The sequence below is a fragment of the Typopeltis vanoorti genome, chromosome 10 (assembly GCF_054136105.1).
Source record: "Typopeltis vanoorti isolate ZY-2024b chromosome 10, IOZ_Tvanoo_1.0, whole genome shotgun sequence".
Taxonomy (NCBI): Eukaryota; Metazoa; Arthropoda; class Arachnida; order Uropygi; family Thelyphonidae; genus Typopeltis; species Typopeltis vanoorti.
In genome coordinates, this window is record NC_143558.1 from 114,831,827 (window position 1) to 114,855,281 (window position 23,455).

Sequence of the window (23,455 nt, forward strand, 5' to 3'; positions counted from 1 at the left end):
TAAAATAATACACCACAGCAAGTTCAAGTATGAAAGATTATTCATGGAATCATCAGCAGCTCTAAAAAACATTCCAAACTTCAACAAATTTGAGTGCATGAGACTGCCCCAAATTTGGGAGGCCTTAGCATGAGAACTTAAGCCCAACGCCCAACAACCCAATTAGCCCTCTAGGGGACTAATTAGGACTTTAGGAACAATATTAGTTTCTTGCCTTCTTCCTCATTTGCTTTTGTTAATGCCTGCGTGCACATACCATATTTGTATGTTCCTGAAGATGGCAACGTGACGTTGCCGAATTGAAGGTATTCATTAAAGTTTTCTTTAATTAATATCCATTTTATGCGTTGTAAATTCCTTAAGTTAATTACCAGTTACCTGGGTATGTTGTGTGCTAGAATACAGAGCACAAAAACTCCATCCAACCAACATCACCTACTGAGGTGCATGAAATCATCCCTAAGCTGAAGAACAGGAAAGCACCAGGCCTAGATGGGATTTCTAACCAAATCATCAAATGCCTTACATATAAGCCGTAATGCACATTATTGCTATTATTAATACAATATTAAGATATCACCACTTCCCAGCATGATGGAAAGCAGTAACTAATCTTAATCTCAAAATCAGGAAAAGCACAGCACACCTTCCCCAAACTATTGTCCAGTCAGCCTGCTTTCCTGCCTAAGAAAAATGAATAAAAAGGGAGAAATTAACCAAAACACCAAATTAATATCAAGGATGTTCAAGACAACAGATATGAATTATAAGAAAAATTAGGAGAGTAAACAAATGGCATCAACGGCAAGATCATACTAAAAATGAATATATTCACAAGGAACTTAATCTAAAATAGATTGGGAAAGGAAAAGTTACCGAAACAGGTGTGCATGATGTCAGTACGGAATGAAAAAGACAGGAAAGTCAAAATTCAGATGAACTTATGCAGTCAGAAGTGTCTTAGAAGACCAAAGTATCTGACAACATTAGAGTCCTGATAAATAGCAGACTCATTTGGAGGAAAATTGTTAACAGAAGTTGGTTCTAATGTACACTTTTTTTTATGTAGCACATCATAGTATTCTACATTCCCCCTCTTTAAGGGTACACACATAAGGAATTTGATGATGATGATGATGACCTATGCAAAATGTTCTTCCACTGCCCAGTATTTTAAATATTTGAATGAAAATGGGCTACTTCAATTTTTTTTTTAATTTTGGAATTTTTTTTTAAATGCTGATATATAAAATATAAAAAAAATTAACAGCATATTGTTTGAGAAATATCCAAAAGGAATGGAATTCGAAATTATTAACCAAGAAATAAAAATAAAAAAAATCCACACAAGAGGTTACAAAACCTCTTGTGTGAAAGACAAGTGTGCAATCCAGGAAAGTGATAAAAGAAAAAAAAAAAGCAATCTGCTGATATTTCTTGGACAGACAGAGGTCATAATTTTTGGGAAATATGATATGAGAAAGGCGACACCAAAAACCAGGTAAACAGAATCAAACAGGAGGATGAGAAGTTAGTTCAATACATGGAAGCTGAATTGTGTGTGGGTGCTGATGAGCAGCCGATCGTGTTTATTTACAGGAAAGTGGAAGAACAGTGGTGAGTAGTCTGGTAGAGCAGTGCCCATGACAATAAAAGGCAAACTATCCTCTTCTGGACAGCAATAAGCATTTGAAATAAGGATTACATGGAAACAGTACTCTAAGGATTTGCAGACTTGAGATTTGTATAATGTTAGGAGTTGTACTGGTAAGAAAAAGTCTTGAACAGAAGAGGAAGTATTTTGGGAGCTGAAGATGTCATGAATGTATGTTTTAGACTAAAGAATTAAGATAATTTCTCTTAATACATATATTAATTGCATATATTTTTACACTTAGTATAGTATCAGTAATCATGCTGCCATCTGCTGATGGTAAAATTAAATTCTTGTAATTGAGCTTTGTTCAAAGAACTCAGTCAATTCAGCATGGAAGATGAACCAACTTTCAATGACTTATTTTTTCTTGTGATTAATGTCAATTCATTGTTATGGCACTGCACAAGGCATTTTTTCCCTAGAAAACAGAGGCAGAAACTTGTTTAGAAAGCCATTCAGATTATTATGAAAACTGTGTAAACAATTATGTCTGATATACACTGTGAATATATTCAATAAATAGATTCTGGCATAATATTTAAACACACACACACACACACACATGGCAGATGGTAGAAATACCATCAACATTTGTAAAAGCAAACATTAATGAAATCTGTTTATAATCTTTCCATGTTGATAGAATTTGAGGACATGTTTCTTTAATAATGCTGATAATTTTACTTATGGAACATATTATAACATAATGCCAGAATTAGTATTCAGCTGTGATCTGTTAATGTCAAAATTCAAGTAATACAAGTAAACTTATATTCATAAGAAGCTCCCTTCCATGTTACAAATTAAAAAATCAGGCCATCCAGTCTGCTATACATTTCAAACTATCTGGATATGACTGAGTTTTTTTATAATTAATGTCATATTTCATTTAGGTGCTCTCTCTCATCTGGAAGTTGGATGGTGCTTTTGCCTGAACAGTGGTTCATGTCCATTATGTTTTGTTAACCTCTTCTTCCTTGTAGTTTTCCTGTGATCACACCTCTCTCCGCACAAATAATTCAATTTTTCCATTTCCCATCTCATTTAAGCACACCAATGATTATTATTATTTTGTTTGATTTGCTCTTTCAAGTACTTATTCATAACTCGTTCATACACCTAATTCAACACCATTCTTCTTCGTAACCACATTTTCAGAGCCACCAGTTCCATTTCCCCCCCCCCCTTCCCAAACTGCACTTCATCCCTTTACCTATGATTATCACTTTTCTGAGTATTTATTTTACACCAAATTTACCAAAGCTGTTAATTTACTAACTACAGTTTGCAAATTCTCTTCATTCTCAGTAATTAGTACTGTGTTGTTTGCAATATCTCAGGTTATTTATGTTTCTTCTCCAATGTATCTTCTGTATCTCTCTTACAAAAACCTTTTCTGAGAAGATACTAACAGCAAAAACCCTCATCATTCTCAGACTTCTCTGTTTATATCTCTCCAGAATGAAAGTGTGTTGTTTATTTTTATTGCAAATTGTTGGTTTCAATGTTTTTTTTCCCATTATTCATAAATGTTATGAGTCCTGTCTGATGTTCCCTAATTATAAGTTTATAATAAAAGACAGTGTGAATGCATTTTCAAACTTTATGAAACAGAGACAGACCTGTTTAGTACGTAAATGATCTTTTGCATATCATTCGGAGATTTAAAGTTGCAACATACTTGTGCTTTTCCCATTTCTGAATCCATATTGTTCTTCGGCTATTATTTTATTTATCATTTTGATTTTGTCCTTTATCAAATATTATTAAAAATAATTATTTAAAACATTGTGCATTTTCATAAGTTTGGCTTTGTGGTATTGAGTTTGAGGTATTCAGGTAGTATATAATATCATAAGTATATTAAAATTTGCTTGGAATATGATTTTTGGTATTACTCCACAAAAATAAACTATCAGATAGAATAAGAACCTATTTCTATTTATTTCTCGACTAGTTTCATGAAATTATTTTGACATCACCTGAATAATTGTGTGAATAAACTAAAAAAACTATAAACAGGAAATAACAATTAACAACTATAGTGAAAATATTTGAATATAAATAAACATGGAAAGTGTACATTTGCTCTGCCATTGTTTGCTCTTTAATGGAATGAAGTATACCAATAGTATACTAGTGAAGTTCAAGCCCGATGTAAAATAATCCCTTGTTTTTCATTGCACGTTGAAACTTGAAATTTCAATGTGAAACACATTGAGCATGTTTTACATTGAAACATCCTCTACAGAGGGTGTTTCATCATTTCGGCTGATTCTTTGAACGATCTTGAGAAAAAAACCATTTACGAGGGTGGTCTGAAAAGTTCTCGGCTTCGACCATAGATGGCAACGATATTGGCAAGATTTTTTTTTTCTAAGTTGGTACATCTATCATAAGCATCCATGTGAAATTGCAAGTCATTCTATCAGGTAGTTTGTTTTATACAGCTGTCAGAAGCAAAAGTGTTGTTTGTATCCCTTAAAATGGATAAAATATTGAGTATCGTGCGGTTATAAAATTCTTTGTAAAAGAAGGTTTGATGTCAAAGGAATTCATTCGAAGTTCATAAAAGTTTTATGGACACTCATCTCTTTCATTTTCGACAATTAAGAATAATTTTGAAATTATAAATTTGTTTTTTCATTGTTAGGCCAAGAACTTTTCAGATCACCCTTGTATGTGATGCACTTTTGTTCATTGCCATACTACTTATTGTTTTGTTTTAGGCGTATGTCATGCCGGTCATGATTTGTGTCCTCTTTCACTTGAAGTGTTCTAAATCAACGTACCTGTCTGCCTGTCCTATATAGTAAAAAGCACAACTACAGCTGATCTTATAGGCACCTGGTTTTTTAAGTAGTGGATGTGAAGGTTTCAGATGATTAGATAACTTCTTGACTGGGTGGAAAGGCACCTTTGTATTGTCGAAATAATCTTGTTTTTTTTCATCTGTGACTGATTGTATGTATAAGAGAATCACTGCTCCTCTAAAGTCTTGGTTTTCTCTTTTCCTTTAGGGTTACATGGTGATCAGCATTCATTTAAGACAAATTATAGAGACTACAACCATGTCAGAAATAATTATTTTAATTTCTCGACGTTTCGACCTTCATATTAAGATCATCTCGAGTATGAGTATGCATATATATATATAAATATATACACCGAGAAAAGGTATATTACATTTTGCATAGTATGCTAAAGAGACAAATTTGATCAATGGGTATTCTACTGGCCTGACCTCTAGCGAGAAAAAAAACTAAAATAAATGAAATAAAATAAAATAACTACATCAAAGCTATATTCTGTTTATGACAACAGAGAAAATTTTTTTCTCTTATATATATATATATATATATATATATAGTTTTATTACAAAGAACATGAGAATTGTTATATTAGATTCAAGATCCTGGATTACCTATAGTCCTATTTATAATTAACTCTTAAGAAGAAAGATTATGCAGGTAGAATATGTGCCTTCCATATTCTTGGGATTTTTAGACTATCAGTATTGTTAAGATTAGGCTAGTTGATAAGAATTTCACGTCTCCTTAAATTTACATTCATACCACGTTTTGGTGTGATGTAAACATCAGATGAATTCTATGTAAAGTATTCAATTCCAGTCAATTCTTTGTCAAGTATTCAGGGCATGATCAGAAAGGCCAGCTTTACCATAGTTATTAAATTTAATGTGCCATTTATGTTCCTTTCTTCTGATAGGAATTGTGCATCCTGTTTCCCCTATATAGGGCAAATTACAGGTGCAATGAACACAGTATACTCCAAGGTAAGCCAGTGGAGGAAGTGGATCTTTGGATGAGTTGAGCAAGTTCTTTAATTTTGCAGGAGGTTTAAAGGTAGCTGTAAGATTGTTGTATTCTCTTTATTTTATCCGACATCCCTTTAATGTATGGAATGGTTACAGTTTTATTGTAGTCTAGTTTATTTTTGTTTTCAAATGAAGTCTTGTGAAGAATTTTGTTGGTAATAGTTTGGTTATAGCCATTTTTTTAGGAACGTATTGCTGATATTTTTAATTCATCTTTAAGTGCATGTTCACTGGAGCAAATCTTCAAAGCCCTGTTTTTCAGTGTGTTAATGACACCTAGTTTTTGTGTTAAGTGGTGGTAGGAGTTTATGTGTACATCAATTGGCTAGTATACATATAGGTTTCCGGTAAACAGTAAAGGTAAGACTGCCAGAAGGAAGACGTGTGACAAGTGTATCTAGAAAAGGAAGTGTGTTCTGCTTTTCAATCTCAATTGTAGGCGTTTGTGTTATATGTTTGGGTGGCTGAGGAAAGTGTCTAATGTCTGGTGGCCTGGGAACAGATATTGAAAACGTCATCAACATATCTAAAGCCAGAGTTTGGGTTTTAAAGGAGAGGAATCTAGAGAACGTTGCTCAAAATATTCCATATAAAAGTTAGCAATTTGGGGGGAAAATGGTGAGCCCATGACTGTGCCTTCTTTTTGTAGGTAGAAAGTGTTTTGCCACACACACACACACACAGACACACACACACACAAAATAGCCAGAACGATGTACGTGCAAAGAGCACTGTGATATCAGGGGAGAATTTGTCCTACCAACACTCAAGGAGTTGGTAGGTCATTCCTCCCCACCTCCTATATTAAAAACACACAACACTATAAACAAAATCAAAGACATCACACTGGAAAAAGGTGATTTAATCGTCAGTTCTGACATCTCTGTCTGAATAATCAGGCAATGCCAATCAAGGAAAAGAAGGAGTAGCCATAGTATTCAACACTAAATACCAGGGTAATCTTCCTGAATGGCAAGCAGTCTCAAGTAGAGTGATATGGGCAAATATCAGAATGGGGAATTGGACAATGAGACTTATTTGTGCCTATGGTCCCACAGAAGGTTCTACTAAGGTAGAAGTGGAAGAATTTTTTTGAGGTTCTAGAGAAAGCTACTGACACAATAAAAAAGGAAAAGTTGGTCCTTGTTGGGATCTAAATAGCAGAGTAGGAAGTGATTGTGAGATATACAAAAATATTTTGGGAAAATTTGGACAAAAAGAGGAAAGCTAATAACAATGACAAATACCTGTTGGATTTCTGCTCAGAATATTGACTGGTTATTACTAACACCATGTTCTAACATAAAAATGTGCACAAATTCACATGGAAAGAAGAGGCAAGGAATAAGAAAAGTCTTAGTGACTATGTTATTGTTGATAGTGATGTTTTCCCCCTGGTGCAGGACATCAGAGTGTACAGAGGATTTGAAACTGGAAGTGATCACTATTTTGTCTTGAGCAGGATAAAATTGAATTTCATATTGAAAAGAATAACGTGTAAGAAAGTTTTAAAGCAAATAAAAGTTGAGCAGCTCTCAGATGTGAACTGTAAACTAAAATACGCAAACATGATTGAAGAAAAAATGAAAGAGTATGAGAACAGGAACCAAACCTTGGAGATTCAGTGACAAACCTTGAAGAAAATCCTGATTAATTCAGCCAGAGAGGCATGTGTGAGGTTGTCTGCAAGGATAGAAAAATTAGAATTCCATGGTGGACACAACAAGTAAAAGAGGCAGTGAAGGAAAAGAAGAAAGCATATCAAAAGTTCCTCGCAAATAAGTCAGCTTGTGCATTTAGAGAATACAGAGACAAATGTAAGAAGAGGAAAGAGTGCTGTAAAAGGAATTAGAGACGATAAAGGTGACATGAAAACAGGAGAAAAAGATATCCTTGAAGTATGGAGTAATTACTTCGAAAAATTGCTAGATGAATAAATGAAACAAGCAGTGATAGCACAGTGGTCAAAAATACTCAACAGGCAAACAGTCAGGAATACATATCTATACTTGAAGTAGAAAAAGCTATCTAAGGCTTAAAATGTGGAAAGGCAGCAGGAGTAGATGATAGTTGACCAGAAATGCTGAAGTATGGTAGTATGAAAGTCTTACAGTGGCTGCACTGCATAGTTCAGAAGGCATGGACAGAGGGACGAATTCCTGATGATTGGAGTAGAGCTCTCATAGTACCCATATATAAAAAGAGAAATAAAACTGAATTTCCCTACTGAGTGTTCCTGATAAGATTTATGCTAGTATACTTGAGAAATGGTTGAGAAGAATTGTGAAAGAAAGGCTTGGTGAAGAACAAGCTGGATTTAGGCCAAATAGAGGATGTCAGGATCAGATATTCACTTTACGATAAATAGTCGAGAAATCATGGGAATATAACAAAGATCTGTATTTAAGTTTTGTCGATCTAGAAAAGGCATATGACAAAGTGCCAAGAGAGAAGCTATTCAATATGCTACAGTTATATGGTGTCAATGGGGCATTATATCAAGCAATACTTAGTCTGTATTTTAGTTGTAAATCAGCAGTTAGAATTGAAGGACGTACAGGAAGATGGTTTAATGTTAAATCTGGTGTGACACAAGGATGTACATTATCTCTTTTTATTCATTATCTATATGGATCATATTATGAAGGAAAGTGGTATTAAACCTGATATCAAAATTGGAGATGTTAATATCAGTTCTTTGCTTTATGCAGACGATGTTATACTTCTCTGATACAAGTCTGCAAGATTCCCTGACTAAAGTGAATAACTGTTGTAATAGATATGGTATGAAGGTCAGCAATAAAAAGACAAAGACAATGGAAATAGGCAGAATCGTTGAAAATGTCAACTGCATTGTGAATGGAGAACCTGTGGAATAAGTAAAAAATTTCAGCTACTTAGGCACAATTTTTTAGTGAAGATGGTAAATTAAATATGGAAATAGACAACAGAATCAACAAAGCTGGTTCATATGGAATAAGAGAGAAATTAGTCAGAACACTAAATTAGCTGCATACAAGACAGTGTTCAAATCAGTTTTAACGTATGGATCTGAGAGCTGGGTCAGAAGTGAAACACTTGACAAAAGACTAGAAAGTCCTGAGAAAAATTAGAGGCATAAAACAGATGGCATCAATGGCAATATTATATTAAAAACGAGGATATTAGGAAAGAACTTGACATTGTCAGCATCCAGGAATGCATTAGCAGAGCTAATCTAAGATGGTATAGACACTTAAACAGAATGGGTGAGGAAAGATTAGCAAAACAAGTGTTCTCCACCAGGTTGGCAGGAGAACGACCCAGAGGAAGACCAAGATATAGATGGATTGATACAGTACAAAGTGCCTTAGACGATAGAAACATAAGATATGATAATGTTGGAGTCTTGACAAGTAACAGACTGATTTGGAGGAAAATTGTAGATAGGAAATTAGTAATGATGTAAATTTTTCATGTAGCTATCATATCCTGTACACCCCTTGAGGGTACATGGCAGGAATTTGATGATGACGGCTCTGCCCTCTTCACAAATGTCCCAATCTTTTGTTGGGCCCATACAAAAGATTGGGACATTTGTGAAGTTGGTTGATCAACCTATAGTACGTTAGTATCGTATATGGGTAGTGGGTTGTGAAAGGAGAAACTTGTTTACATTTGATTTAAAATGTCTGTATATTGTATTCCTTGGGAAATACATCGGGGGGGGGGGGGGGGGGACTGTTCCACAGTGCAGCAGTAGCAGGGATAAAGGAAGGGGAAAATAAACTTATTCTTTGGGTTTCAAGGTGTACTGTGAAAAGATGCTAGACGGAAGCTGGACATGTTCCAATGGACTTAGTACTGAGTGGGGGAATCATTGATGCTATTTTGGATGAACATTTGCCATGGAAATATTTGTAGAATACACAAATTGCAGAGACCAAACATCTATGTGAAAGTGAGGAGAGTGAGCTGGTAAGAAATGGGTCATTTATCAACCTAATTGCTCTCCTCTGTATTGAGTCAAGCATTTTGAGGGAGCTTTCAGGAGCCCCACTCCCAATGTGAGAGCAGTTAGATAGCTGGGTGGATTTGTGACTTGTATAAAGTTAACAGGTGTTTAGAGGTGAAGTAATGATGTGAAAGAAAAATCCTAGTTTTTTGGGAAGTTGAGGATGCAATGGTTGTGATGTATTTATGCCAGGAGAGGCCTGATGTCAGAGTAATTCCAAGAAGAGAAATCTCATCTTGTCTGGAAATTTGAATGTTATCAAAAATAATATGGGGGGGGGAAGGTTCTTTTTTGTGAGAAATAAGACAGAACTGTGTTTTATTAGCAGTGAAGTTGACAAGGTTAACTGAGCTCCATTGAAAGATGACTTGAAGGTCAGAATTGAGGGTAGTGGTAGTTGATGTTCTGTAGATTAAATGAGTTGTGCAGAGTAAGGTTTATCAAATGAAAGGAAGGAGTGCAATGTGCTGTCATCTGCAAAACTGTGTATTGGGTTGGAGGTCAACTGAAGTAGGTCACTGATATACAGAAGAGGGTTGGTGAGAGATCAGAACCTTGTGGAACCCCCAGTATAAGTTGAATGGTGAGAGGATAGCAAATCATCTACCATCACACATAGCGTGTTGAATTGCCAGACAGAGAGCTGGCAATTCAACTGCAGAAGTCCTGAGATGGTCCAAATAATGAAAGTTTGCTTAGTAAGCCCTTGTGCCAGACCCGATCAAAAGCTTTGGAGATATCAAGTGCTACCTCTTGATATTCGCCAAATTTCTCCATCGCATTTGTCCAGAGATGTGTAATATATGAGTAGATCTCCTGTTGATCAGCAGTGACGGAATCCATACTGGTGGTCACTTTATAGGTGGGTGCCTACAAGGTAGTGTAGGAGTTGAGAATTGATGGTTTTCTCCATCACTTTAGATAGGACTGAGGTGAGTGAGATAGGGGCGGTAGTTAGATGGCAATGATTTGTCACACTTTTTAGGAATTTTTTTGAATATAGGCCAATTTCCAAGCTTTGGAATATATACAAGTGGAGTAAGGGAGTATGTACAGGCAGCATAGGATGGGAATCAGTTCTGGTGCACAGACCTTCAGAACAATTGGAGGAATGCCATCAGGGGCAGGAGATTTTTTTGTGTCTAATTTAGACAATAGGTTTCTGATCTCTTTCTGGCAAAAGAATATAGGAGATATTGTATGTTGGGTAGTTGGAATGAATGGGGGAGGGAGGTTATAGTGGCATTGGAGGCAAAGTGTGAAACCAGGAAATTAGCTTTTTTCTGTGGGTGGTGATGATGATGCAATAGAGTCACCTGGGTATGATAGGGGTGGGAATAGTATAGGGCAAAAGTTAAGACCAATTGCTTTGGCAAGAGACCAAAAAGCACAGCTGCAAGTTTCCTGCTTTTTGTATGTTCAAATTCTGTTTTGGAAGCATTAATAGCTTTTTTGCATCGGTTTTGGGCTTCAGTATAAGCACTGAAGGTAGATGGAGTTCTTGATTTGAGGCAGTAGTGGTATGCTTGATTTTTCATTTATAAGCCTTGGCACATCTTTGGGAGAACCAGGGTTTAGAGAAGGAATGGCAATTCAGAGTAGTGTGGGGAATGTATGTTTTCATGCCAGTGAGGATTACTTTGGAGATAAGTTCGGTGCATATGTTTGGATTGGAAGACTGGAAACAATAGTCTAACCATGGGAATGAAGCATAGTAATCACAGAGGTTCTCTCACTGTTATAATGTCAATCAGTATCAATGTAAAAAAATGGAGTTAGAAGAATTAGAACAAACCACATTACAGCTAATTCTCTTTTTGCATAGCCTTTTTTTTTATACAATTTTGAAATAACACAGTTTAGAAAACAAAAGCAATTCTATTTTTACACAGTATATTTTGATTTAACACAGTTCAAATGGCACTTATTTTTAAAATTTCTGTTCGAATTCAGTTCTATTAAAAAGGGTATTTCCATTATAATTATCATTTTCTAAAACAGCACATATGTACTTAAAACTCGAATTTTGGGGACCCCCCCTTGATGTTTTAAATATCAGGTATTACTCCAGGCTACAAAATGTAGACAATTGTGGCGACAACAAAAAAAATCAATTTTTGTAAATATAAGGTGTGGCTATTAAATAACAAGACTGATTGCAAAAGTGTGGTTTATTATTACAATTATACAACTTAATTGTTATCCCCTTCAACATACTCCCCTCCTCTATCTATACACCATTGCATACGAATTTTCCATTGTTGGAAGCAGTGCTGCAAGTCAACAGGTGTTATCTGCTTCAGTAGCACTGCCGTTTTCTCCTTTACCTCATCCACTGAAAATGGATGCCCTTCAATGCAGATTTCAACTTTAGGAAAAGGTAAAAGTCGCATACAGTTAAGTCCAGTGAGTAATGTGGATGGCCCAACACTGGGATCTCCTTATTTGCACCCCTCCAGTGCACCGTGGGCTGGAGGGCTGTTCTGATGGATAATCCAAGTGTTGTTCTTCCTCAGTCGTTCTCTCAGCTTGGATAGAGCCTCAAGATAATAATGTTTGTTAATTGTCTGACCTCTGGTACCTATTAAACCATTACCATGCCATCGACATAAAAAAAAAAAAAAAAAAAAGATCAGCATTGCCTTCAGTTCTGACTTGCTCATTCTTGCTTTTTTCATTCTGAGTGATGTGGGAGTTTTCCAGTGCATCATTTGTCATACTTAGCTATATGCGACTTTTACCTTTTTCCAAAGTTGATACTTAAACTTGAATTTTGGAGAATTCCCCCCCCCCCCTTGATGTTTTAAATATCAGGTATTGAAGGACATCCATTTTCAGTCAGTGGATATGGTAAAGGAGAAAACGGCAGTGCTACTGAAGCAGATAACACCTGATGACTTGCAGCACTGCTTCCAACAATGGAAAATTTGTATGCAATGGTGTATAGATAGAGGAGGAGAGTATGTTGAAGGAAATAACAATTAAGTTGTACAACTGTAATAATAAACCACATTTTTTGCAACCAAACTCGTTATTTAACAGCCATACCTCGTATGATTCCCCAAAGTCAAGAAGATAAATGATCCGTTATATTCACTGGCCGTTGATTCCTGGAAGCAGAAGGGTGCTATGCTGATTCTTCAAAGTTAAGTTGGTCCATTACGAGAGGCCCGCCTATATAAAGCTGCTTGGAAGAAGTTAAGCTGTTTGCTAAACAATCGTTTCTTATTTACAATTCAAAATGTTTACATGTTTTGTTCATGAAAATTTTGTTCAAGCAATAGTTATACAGGTATGTATTAAATTTTGAAGTTTTGTATGCATAATATCAAATTAATAAAATTAATTATTTCAGATATTTTCATAATATTATCCCATTAATCATTATGTCAGATAATTCAGTTAAACAGAAGAAGAAGAAAAGCTATTTCTTTAGAAACTAAGATCCAAATTTTAGATCGTTTAGCAGCTGGAGAAGGTTGAACATCCTTAAGGAAATATTTTGGATTGAATGAAGCTACCATGAGGACGATCAAGAAAAACGAAGAGGCCATTAGAAAACCTGTTCTTTATGGAACAAAATTAGGTGCCAAGCCGTCATCATATATGAGACATTATAAAAGTGAAGATGGAAAAGGCCCTAGTGTTATAGATCGAAGATTGCTCACAAAAAGGAATACCTTTAGATGGAAATATTATTATTATTATTATTATTATGTGAGACCTTCAGGGAGTCAAGGGCTCATCAAGGGAGGCTGTAAATTATCCAGCTATCATACCTTCCCTTTAATTCATTTACACTAGATGTAATCACTACCCCCTAAGGGCAAATTATTCCACTCACTTACTCCTCTCTGGCAGAAAAACCTAGCTCTTACCCCTTTCTTGACTGAGAACAACCTTAACTTCCATGGATGCCCCAGTGTTCTCTCCCCGCCTTCCATATAACGAAAACTTTCATCCTTTGAAATGCTATAACACCCATTCAAAAGTTTATAGAATTCTATCATATCACACGTCTTTCTCCTATTAACCAGAATCTGCAATCCACATACTTGCAATCTGTCCTCATCTGACACCAAATGCGAAACACTTTCTGTACTGGAGCTAATAATTTATAATTTGAAAGAAACACAATGTAAAGATTGATTGAAGTATCTTTAAATATTCGAGTGGATTGATTGGAGTTTAAAGAATTTCATTTAACTGAACTATCGCCTTACGTGTATTTTCTTTCATTGTGTCCCAGACACTTCAGATCTGGTACTGCAACAAGCTACCATTAAGGATATCATGTATGTCCAACGAAGCAACAATAGCTGAGGTGAACAAAGAGTCAACAGCATTTGACACCAAAGAAAGTCATATGCAGTGAATTTCTGGTTTCTGTTATTTTATGGAGATAACACAAAGCCATAGACCCAACCTGCTTGGTCCGAATAATTCCAGGAGGTAGACTGATAGTGAGGGGGAATGGTTTCCGCACTCTTTAAGCTCCTTGACAGATGCAGAATATGTACTGAATTGTGTGGAATATCTAAACATCGTCGCCTACCAAGTACAACCATTCATATCATCCATTTATTCTGCATGCGATGGACACTTGCAGAAAAAAAAAAAGAAAAAAAGCAGCGTTTTACACGACTCGTTTGCTCAGTTTGCTCAATGGATGAATAGTCATAACAACATGATGATGGTATTACTCTAATGAACTAGCTCCTCAGTCACCAGATTTACATCATCTTTTAGCATCTCTGGGATGTCGTGGAACAAAATGTGAGTGACAGGGACTTATTACCAATAAATCTGATGAAAATGCTGGAATTCATCAGCCTTCTGGGAAGGAGGTGTGGGGGGGGGGTGCGAGATGCGCAATGAGGTTGAGTCTGAAAGTGGTCCAACACAATCATGTGGGTATTATTATCGTCATCTGAGACCTCCAGGGAGTCAAGGACTCATTGAGGGAGGCTGTAAATTACCCAACCCAGCTATCATACCTTCCCTTAAATTCATTTACACTAGATGCACTCACTACCCCTAAATGCAAATTATTCCACTCACTCACTGCTCTCTGAGAGAAAAACCTAGCTCTTAACCCTTTCTTTACTGAGAATAACCTCAAATTCCATGGATGCTGCCATGTTCTCTCCCCGCCTTCCATATAACAAAAAATTTCATAATTTGAAATGCTATAACACCCATTCAAAAGTTTATAGACCTCTTTCATATCATCTCCTCTTTCTCCTGTTAACCAGAGTCTGTAATCCACATACTCGCAATCTGTCCTCATAATCTAAATCCCATAATCTGGATATAATCTTTAACTCTTCTTTGCACCCTTTCCACAGTTCCTTTATCCCCTTGGAACCCGGGAGACCAAATCTGCACACAGCAATCCAAGTGTGGTCTTATCCAAGCCTTATAAAGAGGCAAAATTACTTCCTTATCCTTACATGTCAAGGTTTGCTTCAGCATAGCAATTATCTTCTGAGTTGTATTTGCAACTTTTGCTATGTGACCTTTGAACTTTAAATTCTTATCCACCAATACACCAAGATCCCTTGCCTCTTCAGTTTCTTGTAGCATAACCCTGATAATATAATATGCCGTGGGAACTCTAATCATGCCAAAGTGCAAAGGCTGTGAGTTTACTAACATTAAACTCACAGTCATTTTCATTTTCCCAGATTTCCAATCTATTCAAATAATTTTGTAATTGCTGAATATCAGTAGCATCCCTGACTGCCCTGCCTATCTTCACATCATCAGCAAACAATTGCGCATCTGATGATAGACCCCTGCTTGATGTCATTAATGTATAGATTGAACAATAATGGCCTCAAGGACTGAACCCTGAGGTACATCACTGGTTACCTTAAATCTGGCAGATTCACACCCACTGTATACTTCTTTTTGATATCTGTCTGTCAACCATCCCCTGATCCAAGTCAATAGATTATATTCCAATCCCATATTTTCGAGTTTACGCAACAGCCTGTTGTGTGGTATCCTATCAAATGCCTTAGAAAAATATTATCATAGTATAGATAAATTAGAAAAATACATTATCATAGTTTATCCATTTCCTTTATCCAACTCGGCCATAACATTGTTATAAAATATGAGCAAATTGCTAAAACATGACCTTTCTTTGTAACTGTTAATATTTGGTCTCTTTACACTAAATATGAGAAATTTTCTTTTGGATTTATTAGTGGACTTTAGTTGTTCAACATCAGGGTTGCCTTGAAACCTATTCAAACTACACGAGACATGTTAAGATCTCCTAAGGACAGCATCGCCTTCTACAAATACGCAGGTGTATATAACATCCCAATGTTCCTGTGGACTGAATTATATGGGCCAAACATCACGAAACCTAGAAATCCAAAAAATAGAACATATAGGGGATGTCAACAACAACAGAAACCTCAGGATTAGCCCATCATTTCTCGATTTTGAACCACTCCATCGACTGGGACAACAGCTCCATGCCGTACATCGAAGAAGATTTCAGATGTAGAAACTTTAAAGAAGCTGCAATGGTACTCCGGACAGGAGACAATCTTAACAGAAATCAATGAGGCATGATACTAAAAGACATTTTGAAAAGCTTAATAAATTCACCATGTTTAGCAGAACTTAACTTCATGAAAAACTATAAAACGCGATCAACAAACAATGACTAAGACTCCATGCTCTTGATGTTACGCATCATTTCAATTTTAATCTAACTGTTGTTACTTCATTCTTTTTTTTAGCATTTACCATTAGTGTACCCATTTCTTGTCCTGAAGAAGCCAGACAGACTTAAGCTGGCGAAACTTGTCAACGATTGTATATATTTATAAAGAACTATGGTCCATTAATAAATCCAAAAGAAAATTTCTCATGACCTTCCTTTAGTAAACCCATGCTGTTCTCTGCAGAGTAGAGAATGCCTGCCTACCCATTTTTGTATGCAAGTTCTTACCAACTTCTCTAAAATCTTCACTACCACACCAGAGATACTAATAGGTCAGTATTTAGACATATCAGTTTTTGCACCACCCTTGTGCAATGGAACTATCATACATTCCTTCCATTCCTGTGGTATCATTCCTGAGCTGAGACTCAAGTTATACAAATGTGTGAAAGGTCTAGCTAATTCTGCTGAACATTCCTTTAGCAGACGGACTGATATTCCATCTGTTCCTATTGGCAAATTCTTATCCAGGTTATGCAAGAGCTCTTCAACCTCATTTTCATGAACCTCTAACTCTTCATCCATCATAGCAGTAGCACTGTGCACCATGCAACATACACCTGGTTGATGTATCCTAACAAAGTGAGCACTCATTAACTGAACAATCTCCGACACTCGTGTACCATCTGCATTCAATAAAGTTATTCTTCCACATTCATTCTTTCTTTTGCTTGCAGCATAATGATAAAATTCTTTTGGATTGATTTGATTTTAGCATGCATGGCCAATTTCTTTTCATACTCCGTTTTAGCTTTTCTCACAATACTCGTTACTTTTCTAGCCAGCCTGAGCTTCATATATTCCATAACTCCTCTCGCTCTTATTCTCATGATATTCTATCCACATCATCTTCTTCTTGTGGATCTCTTGCTTAATAAGGTTGCACATCCATTTCACTCCCAACCTATTTATTCTTCAAACACTAGGGATACATTGAGATATCACCTCATTCAAGCACTTTTTCAAAGATTCCCATGCATTGCTGACATTTTTTCCATTCAGTAACTGATGCATGGGACCAAAGATAGTAATCTTCTAAGTTGATCATAATTTCCTGCTTTGATGTTCAGCATGTAACCTTTTTTAATCGGAGCTTCAATATAAGTAGATACTTCTCAAGAAAGAACTGCATGATCACTGTCACCACTTGGTGGTAAAATAGCCATATTCTTGACAGAGATCCCTTCTGAAGCTATGAGCAAATCCAACACTCTTTGACCTCTAGTTCCTTCTTTCACATGCTGCTTGAGAAAGTTGTCTCACAGCAATTCAATAAATTCCTGTTCTTTCTTATCATAAGATTTCTCTTCTACCCAATCAATGTTTGGAAAATTAAAGTCACCCATAATGATCATTCACTTGGTACCCATAAGGCTAAAATTGGCGATGCATTTCTTCATCCCCTACACCTGAGCTGCCAGGTCTGTAGCAACATCCCACCATACATTTCATTCTGTAAACCTCCACTTCACATCAGATTGACTCAAAGTCATCGCTACATGGAACATTGTTACCATCATTGTTTTCTTGTATTTCTAACCTAACTGGACTTAAGTCATTTGGTATCATTAGTAGCACTCCTCCTCTCCTATCTCTTCTATCATTTCTAATAATAGTATATCTGTTACACTCAATCCCACTTACCATATCTGATTCTGATAGCCAGGTTTCACTAATGCCAACAATCTTAGACCAGGTCGTATTCAATAAAGCAATAAACTCAATCCCTTTGTTTCTAATGCTCCTGGCATTTGCGTATAGACATAACAAATTATGACCTAGCCTATTCTTATAATTAGATTTGCAATCTATTTGGTCTTGTTCTAGAATTTTCTCTTTTCCCTCGCTAGACATACTTAAAAGGTCCGAACCCAAAGCATATTTTTTGTATTGGTGGCTTTAAAGCAGCTAAGGATTGTGTGGCGACTATTATTTTGTAGCAATGCTTCAGGAGATCGTATATTAAAACCATCACTCATTAATTGATCCCTAAGACTGCAGGCAATGAAAGGTGTGGATTTTAACACATTACCAGTGCACTAGAAGGCAAACAAAAAAGGTTGGATTACAAAAGAAAGTTTTAATGAATGGTTTCATCAATGTTTTGGAACAAAACATTGATGGAACCATCCAAAACATTTTTTCTCCCCATCAAAAGCTATTTGATGGGGAGAAAAAATCTGGACTTTGAAGTTTTATTGATTATACACAATTTGCTTGACCATCCTGTTTTAGAACATCTGAATGTGGAATTTTGTTTTCTGCCACCTAACACAACATCCTTGATACAGCCACTAGACCAAGGTGTGATCGCTATCTTCAAAATTTACTACATAAGAACAACATTGCAATACATTTTGGATAAACTAGATAAGGATAATTTACTGACAGTTATTAATGTGTAGAAGAAATTTTCTATTTTGGATTGCATCCAACTTGCTAAGTTGGCGTAATCAAAATTGAAGCCATCAACTTCAAATGCATGCTAGAAAGCTACTTGGCCAGAATGTGTGAAAAAGAAAAACCCTGTACCTTTGCATACAACTGAATATTCCAATACCATCAGATTAGCACTTGCAGTTGGCGGAGAAGGATTTGATGATTTTTTGTCTGCAGATATTGAAGAATTGATGGTTGACAAGACTATTAGTGATGACGAAATAATAGAAGCTGTCCTTGATAATCTCAATGTAAAAGAAAAAAGTGATTATGATGATGAAGAGATTCCACTCACTGCAGAATTAATTAAAGAAGGGCTTCAAATGGCTAGTAAATTGTAAAGTCATTTTCTTACACATGATCCAAATACTGAATGAGCTGAACAGTTTAAACATGAACTGAAGTCACGTATGGTGTGATATGAAGAATTATACAAAGATCTAGTCAAAACAGGATCTGAACGATTAGTTACAGAGTTCATGGTAAAAAAAAAAAATCAACATTCAGAATTATTTAAAATTAGTGCTAATTTAGTTCCTTTTACTGAAGAAAATGTTTTGCCATTGCAGTATGAACAGGATGGCCAAAGTGTTTCCAGTGATGGAAGTGATTTAATTCCAGTCTCACACAAAAGAATACAGCTACTGTCAGAAAGCGACGGCAAATAAAATTTAACTAATAACCATATGCATGGGTGTATTTGGGCCTTTTCGAATTTCTGTTTTATTAGTGATACACCATTTTCTTTAAGAAATATACATATGTATATATTTAAAACAAAATATTCCATTAAAATTAAATAGAGTTTTATTCAATAATTTTCATATGTTTTGTTTGAAAATAACTTATTGTTCGTATCGAGTTCTCACATCTGGAACCATTCTTCTATTTTTTCACATGCACTGTATTCTTTTTTAGACAGTTTTTCTGGGAAAACTTCTCCCACTTCTCCATCTACTGTGTAAATGGAGAAGTGGGTGTACTTTAATCAGTTTTTTTTTTTTTTTTTTACTAATACTGCTGTTGTTACACTGTGCTGGAATTTCGAAGAGAAATTTAAATGCTTCTATATTATAGCTAAATTTACTTGTCAGCACATGGCTAAATGTTTTTACATATAAAATAAGTAAGTGACCAAAGAATGACTTTCAGAGCATTCAGACCATTTGATCTGAATGTTCTGAAAATCTAAGGAGGAGGATCCTTAGATTTTCAGAACTGACAGTGTTTTCTCTTGTCAGGTGGGGCTCACAGCTAAAAAGTTTGAGAACCACTGGGCTGAGGTAAATGGCTGTCAGTTTAACGTGGTTATGTGTAAGGTGATGCACTTGGAGAGGATGAGATCACATGCTGTTTACTATATTAATGGAACTAAACTGCAAGAAGGTGATGAGGCAAGGGACTTGGAAGTTATTGTAGACAGAGAACTTAAAGTTTAAAGGGCATATTGTAAAGGTTGCCAAAACATCACATGAAATTGCATGGTTGCTGAAGAACACATCGACAAGCAGGGATAAAGAAGTGACTGTCCTACTTCATAAGGAATTAATAAGACTGCATTTGGACTATTGCACACAGATCTGGTTGCCTGGATTTCTTGGTGATGAAGAAATGGTGGAGAGGATTCAGGGGCAAGTTACAAAGATTGTTGCAGGTCTGTAGGATGTTTCCTACGAGGATAGATTAAAGATCTGTGGACGCCAAAAACTAGCTGATAGATGTAGGAGAGGAGATATGTAGAGGCATATAAATTATTAAAGGGGGGTTTTATAGCATTGATACTGATGACTTTTTTTTAAGACCAGTGCAGGAAGATGTTAGGACTAGATTTTTTACTTGGAGGGTTGTGAATGGGTGGAACACGTTGCCAGAGGCAGTTGTGAATGCTTTGTCTGTGAATCAATTTAAGAAGTATGATAAGTATTGTGTGAATAATGGGTAGTGTATCGATGTAGGGTCTCCCACGATGAATCTTTTGACTCCATGGAGATACCGTTATAATAATAATAATACTTCAGCAGGTTTCCATCTTCAGAATTATTAATAAGGTGGTTTCATTAATTATGTTTCAAGTTTAAAAAAAACATGGATTTCTTAAGTATTCAAGGTATATACAGTAGTTCACACTTCAGTATGCTGTACTGTGCTATGTATCCTTAGAAAAAATGGAGTTATCTACTGAGGACCAAGTGGGTAAAACATGACAACAATATCAAATACAAAAGAATTAATGAAGCACAAAAATATAGCAACCAAGATTTTAGGAACCTAACACAACATACAGACGACAAAAAAAAAGTTCAGCACAGTCAATCTTAAAACATTGCTGTTACATTTACTTCAATTCATATCTATCCAAATTTTATTACAAATATTCCAAGTATTTCAACCTGCTAAACAAATAATCTACAAATTAGTATTACTTACTGTTTTAATTCATTTAAGTGAGGATCCCAGCAAATGATATATGTATCATCAGAACAGCTGAACAGGAAACTGGAATCCACATGCCAGCTTATACCATTTACTGCTTCACTGTGCCCACCAACCTAAAGAAAGCGAACTGTTTCGTAATTTTCCTTTAATTAGCAAATTAGGAAATTTGAATTTCATTATCTATACCTGACACACTAAGAAAGTTTAGACACCACTTACCCACCCATCCTCCATTTAAAAAAAAAAAAACCGAGAACAGACTTGTTTCAAAACACAATATTTTTAGCCTTTCATACTGGAATTTACTTATAATTCTAAGAAAAAACATATTTCAAGCTATCAAATTATTAAACAACAGTTGAGCTCGATTAAAAAGAGCAAGAGGGGGGAACCAACAAAAGTGCCTTGTTGTAACCATTACTTAGTATATCAGTGATGAGTTAAATCTGCCTAATTTTTTTTTAATTCTCAATAACTCGATAAAAAATAGATCCAAAATAAAAAAAAATAAATAAAATAAAAAACACTAGAGAAAAAAATATAATTACATACCTAGATATTATTTGTATGAATATGCTTGTATAAAACACAGTAGACTTAATATTAAGACATAATTTGTCCAAAATATTAAAACCATACACTTAATACTAAACAGTTTATTTCTCCATAATTAAAAATAATACCAATTAATAATAAACACCATTTCAATTATCCAGCCAACCACTGTTACATACAAATTTGTTGTGTTCAAATTATTCAGCAAATTTTTCTACCAAAGCTTCAAGATTGGACTGTCTATTGAGAATCCAACACTTCTTTGTGTAGTGAACCACTTCCTCAACATTTGTGAGCTTGCACTTTTAAAACTTTTTTGTTCTTGTTTCAGTTATGCTGTTTATTTTTTCGTAATGTCAATACTGCTGAAGAGGACAAAAAAATTTTACACACTTCAATCACACCACGTTCTAACTCACGAATAATTGTGGCATTTTCGGAAGCCAAGAGACTTTATTTTAATAGACATGTTTCTGACAGAAGCGTTCATTTTTAACAGATTTTACAGTCGTGGCAGTGTTTGGATAAAGTGAGAGAGAAGCACTGGAGTATAGACACTGAATAGGTAGGTAGAGCAGGAATGATTCCAAAGGGCAAGATTAGGTTATAAACTGGTCCATAATACAATAGAGATGATCATAAAAGCTAAGTCACTCCTTTCATTTTTCCAAAAATTACCCAAGTTTAATAAGTATGTGTGCATAGTTACCAAAATTTGTAAGGTGTAATATGTTCATTATAAAAAAAGCAGCTGTATGGGAATATGCATAAATTAAAATCAATATAGCCCTTTGCTCAATCCAGCCATGATCTTGTTATTTCTATGCTCATTACAACAAAGTTTGCCTGTACTTGTTTTTTTTCTTCATACTGTAGGAAATTCTGAAAAAATAGTTGCAATTAGCTTCTCTATCTCTTTCAAAACACCTAGAAGAAGCTGGGAAACAAGCCCTCTTCCAAATCAAAGAATGTCAATATATCAAAAATACTTCAGCTTTCTCAATATATCCACCATAAAGCCTTATGTTGACAATGATGCTTGTAAGGGAATAAATTGTTCATAACCTAGTTATGCCAGCATATGCATTTAAAAAGGATTCTCCTCACTACCCCTCTGACAAAGCTGGAAATACTCCAAACTGTCATTCAGAGTTAATGCCATTTGTTCTGCCAATCTTGTACATCATAGAACAAGTGAACTTTATAAGAACTGGAAACCAACAAACAGAATAAAGAAAAAATCAACAATGCATGAATTTGGATTGTCCAAATAAAATAGCCGACTACCCAGCATTTCCTCCAAATCAAGACAGGAAAAATATAGTTATCGACTCTGAAATAGGGAAGCATGAGAAAAAAAGCCTAGAAAACCCTGAAATCTTGAGATCATTAGCCCTTTCAAAAATAATGAAATATGGACCTGACTCAATAAAGATCTACACAGATGGCTCCAAAAATCCAAATGGCAATTCTGGGAGTGGCATACTCATCTATGGCTCTCATAATATAGAACTAAAAACAACTAACAGTATTGGATGCAACTCATACCATGCAGAATTAATAACAATTAACACAGCACTGCAATATTTGGACAAACAAAACCTGAAGGAGTTTATATTTTTCACAGATTCCTTAGCAGCCCTTCAAGCTATTAAGAACTGCTATACTAGCCATCAAGAAATACTTAGAGACATAGCAAAAACATAAACAAACTACATACATACATAAGGATTCTGAAATAATCTTCCAATGGATCCCATCCCATGTGGGATTAAAGGGAAACGAAACTGC

General features: G+C 35.5%; 1 protein-coding gene across 1 annotated transcript in view; it reads right to left on the reverse strand.

Moving 5' to 3' along the window:
• Window positions 1–23,455, reverse strand: part of LOC150102719 (WD repeat-containing protein 43-like) — a 128,725-nt gene that overhangs the window by 91,222 nt on the left and 14,048 nt on the right. The window contains exon 3 of the mRNA XM_090398726.1: window positions 21,101–21,222. Coding sequence (XP_090254852.1) covers window positions 21,101–21,222 — 122 coding nt within the window. The remainder of the gene's footprint in view (window positions 1–21,100; window positions 21,223–23,455) is intronic.